Source organism: Coloeus monedula (genome assembly GCF_965178545.1).
Source record: "Coloeus monedula genome assembly, chromosome: 6".
Classification (NCBI taxonomy): domain Eukaryota; kingdom Metazoa; phylum Chordata; class Aves; order Passeriformes; family Corvidae; genus Coloeus; species Coloeus monedula.
The window spans coordinates 19,898,411-19,913,784 of NC_138786.1; the positions used below are offsets into that span (position 1 = coordinate 19,898,411).

At 38.0% G+C, this 15,374-nt stretch overlaps 1 protein-coding gene across 3 annotated transcripts in view; it reads left to right on the forward strand.

The window, feature by feature from the left end:
- PPP6R3 (protein phosphatase 6 regulatory subunit 3) overlaps positions 1-9,454 on the forward strand; it is a 50,671-nt gene extending 41,217 nt beyond the window's left edge. For all 3 annotated transcript variants that reach the window (XM_082283033.1, XM_082283035.1, XM_082283034.1), the window contains 5 exons: positions 66-219; positions 1,511-1,617; positions 2,554-2,704; positions 5,957-6,079; positions 7,997-9,454. In XM_082283033.1, the coding sequence (XP_082139159.1) occupies positions 66-219; positions 1,511-1,617; positions 2,554-2,704; positions 5,957-6,079; positions 7,997-8,048 (587 nt within the window). In that variant the 3' untranslated portion in view covers positions 8,049-9,454. The remainder of the gene's footprint in view (positions 1-65; positions 220-1,510; positions 1,618-2,553; positions 2,705-5,956; positions 6,080-7,996) is intronic.
- The last annotated feature ends 5,920 nt before the right edge of the window (positions 9,455-15,374 follow it).

Sequence of the window (15,374 nt, forward strand, 5' to 3'; positions counted from 1 at the left end):
GGCATATGTGCACTCATGTTCTTTATTGAAATTTGTTCCTAATGAACTTCATGATGGTTTTTCAGCACCTAACTGGTCAGCGAATTTCGATGTACCCATGGAGACTGCACATGGTGCCAGTCTGGATTCTGTTGGCTCTGCTGTGTGGAGTACTGAAGCACCTGTGCCAGCTAAAGAAACTGGCTGGGCTTCCTTTTCTGACTTCACATCCTCTTTGAGGTAAGGATGTCAGTTATTCACGGTGAGTTTGGTTTTCTTGGTGTGTCCATCTCTACATAAGCCTGTGTTGCTGGTGTTCTTGTGAAATACAAGGTGTATGTAAAGTGTCTGAAGAGTCCCATGCGTTCCAGTGGCATGTGTTTGCAGGATCTCCCTTTCCAGGATGGGTGGGTACTAGTGTCATTGTTCTAAAGAGGTTTTATGAGCATCTGGGTCCTTTCATATTGGTCTCTGACCAAAATTTGGGCTGTAATTTTTTTATTATTTATTTTTTAGTGTAGACTGAACTCAGTGAACTGTTGAATGTAAAGGTTACAAAAATAGTTGAAGATGTGAATGCTATTCTGTGGATGTTATAAAACAAATAGGTTGGGGATTTTCTTTCTTTTTTTTTTTTTTTAATTTCATATAGTTATGCAGCTGTGATAACTAGGTTAAGCAGTTCTGCGCTATTTTGAGAACATCCAAGATATTGCTGGTTTTTTTTGGATTGAACTCTACACTCAGCTGAAGTCGTGTATGTACCTAATCAATAGATGTAAATTTGGAGTTTCCAAATACTGGCGGTTAAGAACTGATTCCTTCTCATATTAGAAGATTCCTTTTATACATTTGGCTTTTGACTTTCTGTCTGGGCATTAAAACAGCTCAGATATAGAAGTATTATTTTTTCAAACATACAACAGTGATGTTTCAAGATTGAGGCAGGTAAATTGATAATCAGATTAAGGGCCTAGAAAATGAAGACTTGGAGTTGCCACATTACTGTATAGAAGAGACATTCTGTGAATGGTGAGACTTTTTTCAAGTGGGCAAATCTTGTTGTCTGAGTTCCTTTAGAATGAAAAACTTGTAGCTGTACAGTATATAAGTAGTGAAATCACATTTGTAGTGGTTGATGACTGCATTGGCAGTCTCAACAGAGAGCTATCCAGTTCAAAAAATGCATTTAGAAAATTAGTTAAAAATATTTGGAAACACTGCAAGGAGCTGGTGATTACCTGTAGGCCTTACTTACCAGGGACATGTCCACCACTACTTGTAGTGTAACAAAATCAAACAAGTGAAAATAAAATGACCATCAAACATCCTCAGCTCTGTTCTGGTGCATTTTGCATTACTAAATGTCTATTTAACATGTCTTTCCAGGACTCTCAGAAACAGACTTCCTGTAATTCAGTTTCAGTATAGTTCCAGGCCTTATAGCTTTCGTAGAGAACTAATACTGTTTTAAGAACACTTCATTTTGCTATTCAGAAATGTTTCTAAAGTTCTTTTATTCTACTTGAAGCTCAAAAGACTCCTTAAGAAGTAATTCTCCTGTGGAAATGGAAACAAACACAGATCCAGGTGATCCCTTGAGTGCAAATGCAACTACTCTTACAACACAGCTAGAGAGTAAGTAAACTGCATTCACAAATGCAAATGGCTTGATTGTAGGAGTCGTACATAAGAAAAATCTCCATGAACCTTAAAGTTTTAATTTTCCAGAGACTCTTCTCTGGCTCTGCTGCTGTTCTACCAGGTAAGAAAAGTGACTGGTCAAAGAATTTCTAAACTATTTTAGTTAGTTTCCCATTTAAAACAAGAGCCAGTGTTACTATTGCCTCTAAGAAGTCTGCAGATCATGAACAGCAAAGCATTACAAAGAAACAAAGTGTGTTCTGTTAGAGAATCCTCTCACCTGTGTCAGCATTTAGCTGAGCTGATGCCCATAAAGAATGGTAGGTTCCTGTCTTGTCCTATGTGGCAATAGGCCAGTAGCCTCAATGTGTTCAAACTTCTCCTTCCTGCTCATGCCTTTCTAAGCCACCTTCACTATGCACGCGCTAATTGTTTGTTCTACGTGCATGAACTGATTAAAAGGATGAAAGTATTTTAATGAGCATTTTTTGTATGTTATTACCAGAGAGAGCAAGAAGTGCAGGTGAGAAGTCCAGGCAGACTGGACATCCCAGAGGTTTGTCAGTACTTGGAAACTTAGTGTCAAATTTGTACTGTGTAGACTTGTCATGAATTTGACTGTACAGAAAAATAATTCATCACTGTAATCCTACTAAGGCCTTGTTTAGGCAAAACTGTTGCAGTAACCATTGTCAGTCAAAATGAAAAAAAAAGTTACAGACTGTGCCTTTTTCTTAAGCTATCTGTGAGTAATGCTCATGCTCTCTCTATACGTGGCACTTGCAGAAAGGTGGCATTCTCTGTAAGGAAGAATTCAAGAAGTATGCAAAACTGCAGAAATACTGTTCTTGTTATATTGGCTTATGTGCTTGCACATGAAATAGAAATGTAGCCAGCCATGTACTAAATTGCTTCTATTTCTACTTGTAGCCCCAGGAAGTGTTGCTATGGAGGCCAGCTCAGATGGAGAGGATGATGTGGAAAATGCAGACAAGGTGACTGAGACAGTCATGAATGGCAGCATGAAGGAGACACTGAGCCTCACTGTAGATGCTAAAACTGAAACTGCTGTTTTCAAAAGGTGAGAATGCCTATCTATTGTCTTCCCACCTTGTAAATAAAATGATGGAATGGTTGATGGAATGCTGTGTCATCAGAGAGTTCTTTTTAAGTGATAATTCCTGAGGCTTTAACTAGAGACCTTTCAAAGTAATTGTTTTGAATTTTTTCTTCTAGTTAGTTACTGTAACATGCCTTATCAAGCCTTAGTTTCAGTGGAATACTTGACGCAGCTTCTGTCCCTGATGCGCGTTATTGTGCATTTTTCATGTACGATTTTTTAACATTGCTCATCAAAACTAAGCTTTTAAAATTTTGCACAGAATTCTTAGAGTTGGATTGGAATTTCATTGTTCTCATCCAGGAGGATGGAAGACACAAGCTGAAGGCCAGCCAGGCACTGCTCTTGAGCGTAGCTCATCAGACACTTGGGGTGATCACTGTTGGTGGTATGCATGATGGTGTTAAATCTATTCTGGACTACAGGTGGCACATGGAATTCTAGAATAACTGGAAGAACAACTTCTTTATTTTGCTATTTTCTGATACAAAGATTCAGGAATAAGTGTCTTACAATATGGTCAAATTCTGTATTATATGTATTGTGATCCTTTTATGAGAATAAAGCACATTTCAGTGTTGTCTACTCCATCCCATCTACTAAGATACTGTGATCTCAGATTTAATGATCATGTGTTTTTTATTTAGTATCAAATATTTTTGTAGGGAAACAAAGGCTGCAAACAGTCTGACCTGCAAAAATTTTGCCTTCTTTGAAGCTGGTGTGTCCTGCCTCCACCCTGATGTTTACAAATTGGAACATGCTGCTAGAGCATTTTGACATGCAACCCTCTTCTCATTCTTTTAGAATAACTTCCTAGTATCTGTCCCTATTCTAGCTTTAAATATTGAAAAGAAATTGTTGGTATGTCTTGAAAATTGCTTAAAAAAAACAACCCTGATTTCAGTATAAGAAACTTTTCCAGTGTTAGTCCTTACCTAATTGCCTGTTGTTTAAATTAGTTTGACTTCATCCTGTTAGTGGTAGGAGATAACTCCTGAGCCATCCAAAATGCACAGACCTTGAAAACCAAACAGCTTTCTGTCACTCTTGCTTCCATCCTTTTGATTATCTGAGTGACTTAACTTCTGATGGTTTTTCAGCACAGAGGAGGGAAAATTTGGGACTGCACAGTGCTTCTAAATCAAATGGCTTTGATAGAGGAATGAACCAAAGCAGTTTAGAGAAGTGTTGGGACTCTGTGCAGATTGATATGACATGAAGCCATCCATAGAGCATTGTTGATTTAGCAAATGATGTGTCTGCTCTGCAGTTTGTTCGGTCTTTTGCACAATGCTTTTACATGGTCTTCACTCTTAGATGTTTACAAATTTGATTTAGTTATCCATGGTGTCTTTAAACTTCTCCTTAAACTAGTTTAGCTCACATGCACTTCCAAGTTGTGTGACTTGTCATACTGGTGCAAGAGCTAACATGAGGAGGCAGAATCTGGTGACAGTTCCTGCCTACCTTCATGGAATTACCTGCTGGAACTGTACTTAAAAGGACATAGAGGTGCAAAGGAAGGCAATATTATAGAATTGCCCTAGTCAGAAGGGACACTGAAAGTTTATCTGATCCAATCTTTTATGGGAAATAGAGCCCAGATGAGATTACCTGGCACTCTGTCCAATTGTATGTTGAAAACTTCTAGTCATAGGGACTCTGGGATCTTGATTTGGAAGGGAAATGTTGAAGAAACATACAAGGGGGCTCAAAGATGAGGTCTTAAGTGTAGAGACTGTTCTGCTCTGATAGAGATGTGCAACTTCATAATGAGTCAATGCTCAAGTGGCATTTTTAAAACCAGCTTGTTGGGAAAAGGTCCAAATTAAGGGACAGTTAGAGTAGTGAGAGGAAGTCCTACTCTGACCTGTTTGCCTTTCAAAGTGGATGCTTCCAGACATCAGCTTTATCTAGGTTTCTGTCAATAGAAAAATTGATGGTGTGGAAGTCAGCATTGAGGCGATTTATAAGCACAGTAGTTAATTTGTGGAAAGCTACAAAGGACAAAAACGTGATTTCTGAACTTAGTTCAGAGTGGAGAATAAGAAGGAAGAATGCTAGCAGAGACTGCCTCTTTAAAAAAAATAAATAAACCAAGGACACCACTTCTGATGGTGATGGTGACAAATATTTTATTTGGAAGGAATGCAAAGACTATCAACGCAAATGAGATGGGGAGATTAGATGGGGAAAACTTGATGAGAGATTGCAATGCAAAAGACAGTATTTTTGCAGGCTCTGCAGGATAGAAGGAGAAAAGAGAAGGATTCATTGAAATTTAAAGGATCCATGGAAAGGAGAACTGTGAGAATAGGAAGAAAACCAGCAGAGGAGATTGGCACTTCTTGAATAAATAGATTTGTTGCCACAGAGGTATATAAGATTGATGTTTGTCTACTTCAGAGCTACTTTATAACTATCTCTTGCAGGTATATACGCTCAAATTTGTATTTTAGTGCACTGATAATGGTGTGACTGAGGTGGAAGAGGGTGGAATAGAGAGGCAGAAAAGTTTGGGTTTGGAGGCAAACCAGAAGATTTGTTTGCTAATGACTTTTGAGGCTGCCTGGTTACATGTACTGTCTTATATAGTGTGAGTGTACAGCTTTTTCACTGAACTTTGTTTGATTTTTGTCTACAAGAGGAAGTTTGTGAAGTAGCTGCAGTCTTTGTACTCCATAAACCATACATAGTATTCACTGTGGAGTTACTAGGGAGTTTATTATGCAAGATAGTGATGAGTTAATGATTTTGCTGATATGTTTCATGGACAGACTTTATTAATGCCAGTTTCTGAGGGAATCTTGAATTTCTTTTATACTTTCTTCCATTTTTGCATACTTCTGGCTTCAGAGTGTTGAAATCCTATCGGTATGTATAGTAAAGGATTGTGGCTGTGATTGTTATCACTTCAGGCATCACATACATTCCTTTTTTCCTTTCTGATCTTATTTGCAATCACTGTGTTTCCTGCCCTTTTATCCAGTAAAGTTTTAATGGATGTAAACACCAGCGCATCATTAGGTGTTTGTAAAGTCTAGAGCCATGTGCTTGATCTTCATGTTGCAATCATAACTTAAAATCCATTTGCATGTGAAATATGGACCTGTCTCAGTTTTCTTCTGTTGCCTGAAATTCCCTATAAATAAATTTAAAAGTTAAATACATTAAATAACTTTTTGCCTTTGTTTTCTTTTGTTTTTTAAGTGAGGAAGGAAAATTGACTACCTCGCAGGATCCTTCTTGTAAATATGTAGTAGAAGAGAATACAGAGGTTGCAGAAGAGGTCCCTTCAGGTCTTCAGCGTACTAACAGCAATCCAGAACAGAGGTAACTGCATTCAAGGATGCTTTCAATTCTCTAAATAGCAGGCTGTGTGCTTTTGTAATAGGTTTGATCTAAAGAGATTGAGTTTAGTTTGATCTAAAAATGTGCTTGTGTTTATTTTATTGAATTCTTACAAGTTGAGTTTTCTGTTGATTCTAAGACTCTTGAGTCATCAAAAATCTATTTTTTTTGCAGAGAGTTGTAAATATCGCCATTCTGTTTTGTGATAGTGTTACCAAGTTAGAATAGTGGATTGATGCACAGAACTCTACTGCATGTTCTGATTATACTGTATGTAGACTAAAAAGATGTAAGCATGTTTCACAAATTTTAATCAGCTCCTTTCTTTTAACTTTCTTCTCTGCATAAATCTCAAATTTGATCAAGAAGGGGATTCTAATCAGAAAATACTTAAAGTGGGAAACCCAAAAACTCTTTCACAGCCTCTCCTAGAGATACTGTCTTTATCTAGATGACAATATTTTTTTGATGCTCATAAGCATTAAATTGTCGGGAAGAAGTCCTTGGGTACTAGGTGATTACCTTTTGAGTAAAGATGCTTGTCTGAACCAATAGAGGGCTGTCAGAGCTAGCAGTTTGCTAGATTGCTTCTGAGTTGTGGGAAATACCAAGGAACTCCTTTCGTTGAATCCTGCTGGCTTCAGCAAATCTCAGGACTTTCTCTAAAGGTGGCTGTCACAGTAGATCCTCATAAGTACAGGATAAATACCAAGATAAACATAATGGTGCTTTTGGGGCTCCATGTATGTATGACTAGTGGAAGGAGTCCCCTAGGTTGGTCTCTGGCTGGTGGCTAGCAGGAGTAATCTCTGCTAGGAGCCCTGTTATGTCATGGACTTTTTTCTGGTTAATAAGTGAGTGACGGTTGTGCAGACTGTCACACTTCCTGTCCATGCAGCATTTGTTTCTTATCTTCCAGGTTTCTCTAAAAAATGTTTGCTTTTGTCTAGTGCTGTCTGTCTTTTCTCTAATGTTTACGTATGTTTTTTAAAAAGTGTTTTTAGAGCTTAGCAGCCAAAGACTTAGCTAGGGGGCTCCTGCTGGTCATGTGCATGTAGAGCACGGACCCCAGAGTGGCTTCTCTGTGATGTCCACCATCAGAGAACAGGAGTTACAGGTAACTTTCCTCATCTGTAGTTTCAAGCAGTATTTGCATTCTTTTAGAGAATCTTCAGATGTATTCCATGGACTTGCACTGAATGGAAGTTGAGATTTTTTTGCCTCTATTGCTTGCATATTTTTAATGTCCTTATGCATTGGTTTGATCTCTTCATGCTAGTCTAGAGCAATTAAGCCCATGTTTATACTAAACTCCATCTAGAAATGTATATACCGTTACTGTTTTCACTCTTGAAGGTTTGCTCTCCATTTTCCTCCATACTTCATGAATGTTTCATCCCAATGGACTGACATTCGAAGTGTTTGTGAAAGGCTGTTTGTAGATTAGATTAGTAACTAAAGCAGTCTTTTAAGACGCTGTTGTTTTTCCTGTTGTGTCTTAGCTGCTGGCTTTCCAGTGCAGCCTTAAATACTCCCAGTATCACATTTTGCCTCACAGAATAAGATTTGGATAAGTATCAGAAACGTGCTTTTTATTACTAATTCTCTGACACACCACATCTCTAGAGATCACTTAGTTAATGAAGATCACGCATTCTTCAGTGGTGTGCTCAGTTAATTGAGTGCTACGCTTAATTAGGAAACAAGGACTCCAGAAATGCTGGACTGCAGAAGATAATTGGGATGAGCATGTTCTTAGCATGTTTCCTTCCTTCAGTTCACAGGTTGTGCTATGCAGGATCTGGGGCTGTTGGTTTTTGGTTTGGTTTTTATTGCACCTACCTGAATTAGCTTTGAATCTTTCCTGTATACTTACATTTGGTTTTTTTGGCCTCTTAGGACTGATCAACACACCCATTTAGGAGAGGCAGCTGTTAATGGCCCTGTATGATATGTGATGTCTACTACCTTGGCTGAAGAGAAAGAACTGATGTCCAGGTGTTTGAGTGTTTCTTGAGGATATCATCTAGACCCTGTTCAAGCCAGTCACTGCTGCACTAATTTCGCAAGGAATCAGGACCAGCAACATTTATATTCTAGATTTTAAGACATTGTACAGAAATTCATAAGTGTAAAAATATTGCACATTGAGAAATACCAATAATTTTTGCGTATGTTTATATTGTATTGTTCTAAATAATGGGGGCCTGTGAAATAAGATCCTGCTACCCATGTAATGATGACAGTAGTGTTACTATAGTTAAAATGGCTGTAAGAATAGTTTTATAAAAAAGTGAATACAAAAATCTAATGTATTTGAGACATAACTATTTGACGATTAGTGTGACCAAAGTATTTAGCAGTTTTCTTACATTTTTCACCTTGTAAAAAAGAAAAAGAAAATTCATGTTTTTTCTGAAACTGAAATGCCCTATAAATGTTATTTTGGTTGTTTTAGCTTACAAAAGTGATTTAAATAAGAATTTTTTGGTGTTCAACATTTTACAACAGGTTTTTTAATTGGTAATTGTTTTCTGTATTGTTCAAAACAGATCAAAAAATGTAAGTCTATTGGTAGAGATTTAAGTATTTATTGCAACAGCTTAGTTGACAAATTGATGTTACTGTAAAGCCATATGTTCTGTTAAGTCTAGTTTGCTTGAAACAATACCTTCCAGGTGAAACACTAGAATATTTGGAGTGCACATGGCTTGTTGTGTTTAAGTGGTTCACCTGCCTTCTAAACAGTTCACCAAGATTTAGTTTAATACCAAGCATTATACAATGGAACATTTCAGAACAATCTGCGTATTTAAAACGCTATAATCCTTTTAGACAAGTCAAGTAAAAGAAATGCCCGTGCTGCTAATGTAATTACAGTACATGCATTTTAAAAGTAAATAGTGTTTTTAATACAAATTTTGGCAGCAGAGCATGTTAATTGTTAATTTCACTGTACTGATCTGTGTGAGGCTTTCATTTGTATGTTCTAAGCCAGTTTTTTCACAGCTGGTTTGTGTATATATATAGTGATTATGGAAACTAATTCTGTGTAATTTATAATTTTCTATGTCAGTGTAAAATTCCAACAGCCTTCTCAAACAAACAGAAGCAATATACTGTATATTGCCACATTGTCTGGTGAAAGGGTTAAAATACTCCTGCACTTTTAGACGCAAAACCATTTTTGTTTCTGTAATAGTTATATTCATTTATTTTTTACATCATTTGTTTTCCTGACCAGTATTTAAAGCCAAAAGGATATTCTAAACAATGGCCAATGATTTATTCTAGAAGGCGTCCCAAGCAACGTGCCTAAACATTACATTGCATACAGAAATAAAAAACCCACATGTATGTCACTGCCCTTATTGCTTTCTCTTTTGCATTTTCTGCAATGTTCAGTGCACTTGTCCGTGGAAATTTTTGCAAATTGATCAGTTGTGTGAAAATGAAGGGGTAAAACCACAATATCATAGGAATTGGTAACTACGGTTGCCCTTTTATTATACATTATAAGTGATGGGATCCAGTCAGTTTCTAAGTTTTCTGTCTCAGGTCAAAATTACTTTCAGATCAGCTTGACCAAAACTATTTTGTGTGTTAGCTTTAAGGTTGGCAGCTGTCCTCAGTTTCTGATCTGTTACTGAAAAAGCAGCTTTGGAAACAAAACTGCTCATTTTGACACATGAATTGCAGTCAAGCAGAAATTCCAAATGCAGGCAAGCAGCAAGCTGGTTTGCATAAGTTTGATGCTTGTAAGGAGCGTGAATCCTTTCCAGCGGAGCCATTTGTCACTTGCTGAAAAGTTGATTTATCCAGCTCTGTAGCCATGAAAACTGGAGAACACAGTAGTTGAAGTGCAGTCTGGGCCCTGTTGCCTTCAGTTCAGCAAAGTTACGTACTTGTCCTTCTGTTTGTGATCTGTCCTATCAGTCCACTGTTTTGAGGAAGTGTAGGGTGTGTTTTACCCACTCACTCTATTACTTGCACAAGGAATCCTGAACTTGAAAGCATTGGAGGTGTGGTTGGGGTGGGGGGGGAGGGGCGTGTGTGGGTGTGTGTAAACACGCCTCTTTTGCTGTCTTTTATCAACACTGCTGCTGATACGCTGCTCATGTAGCCTTACAAATGTTTGAACGTACTGGGAGAATCCTGAACAGCTGTTACCCAACCTGTTTAATCAGATTTGACTTGCATGCAATGGAATTTGAGTCTTCTTTATGAACAGGTATTTTAATGCATTTTGCAGCATGGGCTAAAGTCTAATACCTTTGCACAGGTTTGAGTTCCTACAGTATTTTTAGCAGCAATAAGGATGAAAATGCCTTGAAAGGCTTGTCCGCTGCCACATTCCACAGTGCTCTTTGAAATGACTAGAGGCTCAGTCACTTGAAACTGAGGAATATTTATGTCAGTTGATGTCAGTGGGCAGTGGATTTAACCCTCGGGATTTCTCTGGTAAAGGATTTTTACTCAAGCAACAGTCTGTTTCAAAACTGGCTAGACAAGTAATATCTGTAGTAGCTCATTGCCTCTTCCCACCTGGCAGAGTGGATGAATCATGCCTTCTTGACCAGTGAAACCATTATTTTTAAGTGTAAGCCCTGTATTAGTTTTACAGCAAGATTATTCCATTTAAGTAAAAGCATAAGTCATCATCTTGACTAACATTGCTATTAGTTTGCTGAAAAGATAACAGGATAGTGGAAACAATCTCATTATGTCGTTGTACATGGAATCCCGTGTGACCATGCTCTTGAGTGGGATCTACATTTTTGCACCTATTAAACCTTGTATCTACCTCTTGAAAACAGTGAGTTCTGTGTTGTCATCTGCATACTTCTGTGGAAACTTACTGTGACATTCATTCTTTGTGTGAAATCCATTGAGGAGAATTGTGAGGAAGATGAATCAGGTTCTTACTGTCTGTCATTATAAACTTACCTTTCTGTTCAAATTAGTGTTAATTTCCTCGGAGATTTTGTTTTCTGACATATGTCTCATACAGTTACATCAGGAAGTACTTACTGTATATAACTGGCTCTATTAATAGACTTAATCACTTCTGACTGTCTCAGAATAAATAGTGCTTTCTCCAGTGTAGTATAAGTGCTTTGAGTTTCATTATGAAAGTGTCTGTATTGCCTCCCAAACCAGGATGGAAAATGGCTGTTACTGCAGCAGCAAAACGCCCTTTTTGGTAAAGTTCTTAACATCTGTCTTTTAGTTTCTGCATCTTACTTGCTAGCAGGTAAGGATTTGGCATCTTCCTATTCCATTATTGTTTGAGAATGGAAGGAGATGAAGACAGTAAAATTAAAATAAAAAATACTCTTATTGTAAATATAGGCGTTTTTCTGTCTCCTTTAGGTAGGACAGGTCACAACATTTTTTGGACTTGCTCAGACCTTGTTCTGCTATTTGTTTCAAATTGTGATTTGTCCTGTGTTTAGTCTTGATTAATGACTTGTGTCTTATCACACTTCCAATGATATCCAAAGGAAATCTGTGTGCTTCTTAATGTGGTGCCACAAGCTAAAGCACTAACAAGACCCAGACTTTGCCTTGTGTTTTGCTGATGGCATTTTTCCGAATTCTTTTTTAGGTGAGTCTGGGCTTAGTGTTTGTGTACTTTTTATTGGGGAGGGGAACTTTTTCTGTATTTCTGCCTTCTCTAAGTCACTAAGTACCTTGCAAAGTGAGGTAGGATTCCCTTTATCTTTCTGGTCATAGCTTAAATACTGTAATTCTGATTCTAGGGCCTTGTTCTGGATTTGAGTTGTATATGGTGTGGGTGCTTTCCTGTGATCTGTGTTTTCTGTGTCTCAAATGATGATTCTGAAGACTGTAATTTAGATCATGATTGTCTGTTGTATACAGCCTCCCAGAGTAAGAAAGTTACACCTTGCCTTGTATAGATTGTGTATAGGTTGTATAGATTTTGTCGCTCATGTCTCCTGAGATTTAATGCTTACCCATTTGCACAAGGAAAGTTTACCTGGTTTTCTCACTACTTTGATCTGTGGATGATATTTAGGTAGATGGGTGTTTGATTCTCAAGAGCCTAATAGACATCACTTTTTCAGAGGGAACCTGGACCTGTTACGGATCAGTTAGGTCTGCTTTTAAACTCCACTATGTGCCACGCTTACTACTTTCTTACCTGGGAGGGGTTCTTCTATTCCTGTTATGTACACCAGTTATCTATCAAAGGTTGTCACAATTTCATCCTGGGTAATACACTAACCTGGCTCTTCTGCCAGGGCACTGAAGCCTGACTGCAGACATTGCAAATAAAACCTGCTTTTCCTTACATCAAACAGAATTGAGTGTTTGGGAAATCCCTCTGCTATTTTTTCAAATGAAAGATAAAAATTGTTGACTGTCTTCTACTGACTCTCACATCAGACAGAGGCACAACATTGCTAAGATAAGCTAAGACTGCTAAAACTCCAGTGACCTTGTTTCTGTTGTTGGGAGTTCTCCAAAGCACTTTTTCTCCCATATGTTTATAGAAACAATTGTTAATGCTGTATTTGTTTAAAAGGATTGTTTTTCTTGAGTCACTGCTAAACTTAAAATTCTGAGATGTGCTTTCAGATGAGAAGGGCTCTGCTTTGGAATGAGCTATAGTGGACTGTGCATATTGGCAGACAAGGTAGTAACAAGGAACTGTGAGATATTCATAGGACTGTAGGGCCCTACTGTTTCTCTCTAGTTCCTTCAGAATAAAGTAGCTTGAAAAGATACAAGGGCTGACAAAATGTGCCACTTTCCTTTTTAATGCTGGTACTTTGCTTGTCTAGTTTGAAATACTCCAAAGACAAATCTCTGAACTTGGAAAGTGGTGGGTGACTCCCTGGTAAGTAAATTGTTTCAAGCTTTAGTTACACAATTCATATGGAATTCATACTTACTTCTATGTACAAGCACTTCAAATAATTTTTAACTAAACTATTTAAATAAATAAATATAGATTCACGCCTGCATGCATGCACATCAGTGTGTGGGATATATTCTCTTAACATGGCTGGTGCAGTGCCAGTGGTGCATTTCCGAAGTGCACTGAACTGTGGAATACCAGGAAGAACAAAGAGATACTTGTGCACAGGTTACAGCCCATTCTGAAGCATTTTAGGCTTGTGTCTCTGTGTGTGCAGACATTGTCAGTGGTCTCTTCACAGCCTGAAGGTATCTTGATGGGAGGAGGTACTGTTGCCTCTGGTGTCTGAGGCAAACTTCAGCTTTTGTCAGATGATTTCTCTGATGCTCTCTTAGTCCAGCTGCTTGATATATTTGAGCCTGTGGTAAGGCATATCCAACTGGGAGTCTCTTTCACGATCTCAATTATGATCTAGAATGGAATAACTCAAGAAAGGACTTGGATTGCAAAACTAAGTGCAGGGCAAGGGTTATGTTAAGCATGAATTTGTACATGTGCATGCTTGGTGCTCTTCCATCTGAGCTGTTCTCCAATATCCTTTTTTGTCATATGAGAAGGTATCGACTATGTGTAAAATGACTAACCAGTTCCTTCAGTGAGAGAAGTAGATGCTACTTCCGGATGTGTTTTTGTGCCAAGTGTCTGAAAAGGCATAAAGAAAGAGATGGTGGTGTAGTGTGACACTTGTACAGAAACTCGATCATCTCGTCACACTAAAATATTTATTGGGAGCAAGAAGTCTTCGTGTTCACAAATGTGCAAAAAGGTTATAGGTAGGCAACCCTCAAATGGAAAGGTGATTGCTTTCAAGTATCAAGATACTGGCTTGAAAGAAATAAAGCAGGGAAATGGGAAAGCCTTGAATGCAGGGGAAGGAAGTTTGAAGTTCTTAATCTCAGGCAAGGTCTCATTTAACTTTTTGGTCATTGCAATGCTTCAGTGAGCTAGAAAAAGGTGTAATCTTTCTGGCTGGCTATCTGCCTATGAAATGATGGATTGCTCTAAACAGGAATCCTCAAATGGCCTTGGGCTCCTGGGAGAATTCTTTTTCATAGTTTATGGCAATGATGCCTGTGGCATGTTATTCATGAAGGGAAAAAATTTTAAGTTGTGAGTTGCAATAGGAGAAAAAAATACGCACTAATGAAATCATCTGAATAAGTTGTTGATATGAAGTCAGAATTTATACTCATGGTGTGGCTGTGTGTTATGTAGTGGCATCTGACCCTCTGGAATGTGAGGATTCAGAAACTTGAATGACTGCTGCTGCTAGACAAAATTAGAAGGTTTTGTGTTAACATCACTTGCCTTATGAAACCTTCTTCTGTCTAAACTTGGTTTGAGGACTGTGAATTTAGTCTTCATTTCCTCATAAAAGCTATGACTGATAAAAGATATGATGGCATTTGAAAGAGCAACCAGTTCATTTTTAAGATTATTTTTGTGACTATCTTCATGTCCAGCCATGGGTGTCATCAGGGTATCCCACAGGCACTTATCTGACTGTAGGACTTAGTATGGCCTCTGGACTTTTAATTTGCTCCAGCTTTGATGCAAAACAGTATTTCACTGCTTGAATACTGCTATCTCTGACAATCTTCATTGTATGTTTTTATGACAAAAAGTCTTCTTTGACCTCAGAGCAGAAAGGGTAATGGAGCAAGAATGACTTGTTTATAAACAGTGTACGGCCTTGGTATGTGCTACAAACCTCTAAGAATGTCTTAGAAACTCAAAAATAAGCATAAAGTTTTCTATTAGCTACAGCTTTCTGTTGAGGAGAAATAAAGGTAGCGAGGCTTACTGCTAAGCTGACAGGCATTTATTAGGTGTTCAGTTTACTGACTGTCTCTGAGTCACTCTCTTCTGCTGCCATAGCAGCTTCTGTGGTGGCTGAGGATGGAACTGATGAAATCCTGCCGTAATAATACTTGGACTTTGAAACAAACCACCCTTAGTTTAAGAAGCAAAGGGGAGAGCAGAATCCATGTCAGTACTTCCCAATCCTTTTCATTAGAAGAGGCTTGTATCCTTTTTCTCCAAGTGCTTTATCAGGATAATTTCTTGCAGAAATCAAGGAAGAGGAACCAGTGCTAGAGATGGGGTTTTTTTCTACAGTCAAAGGATGAAAATAACAAATAGGGTGACAGATAAATGTCTGCAGGTTTTGAATTATTTACAGGAAGCTCTTCCTTACTCTACATTAAGAATGCGGGCAGTATTGCATTTGTCATTCCCTTTTGCCTGATGTCTCATGGAAGATTTCACAGAATAATTTGGGATTGTGGAAAGATAGAATGAACAGTTATCAGGACTGCAAAAACCACACAT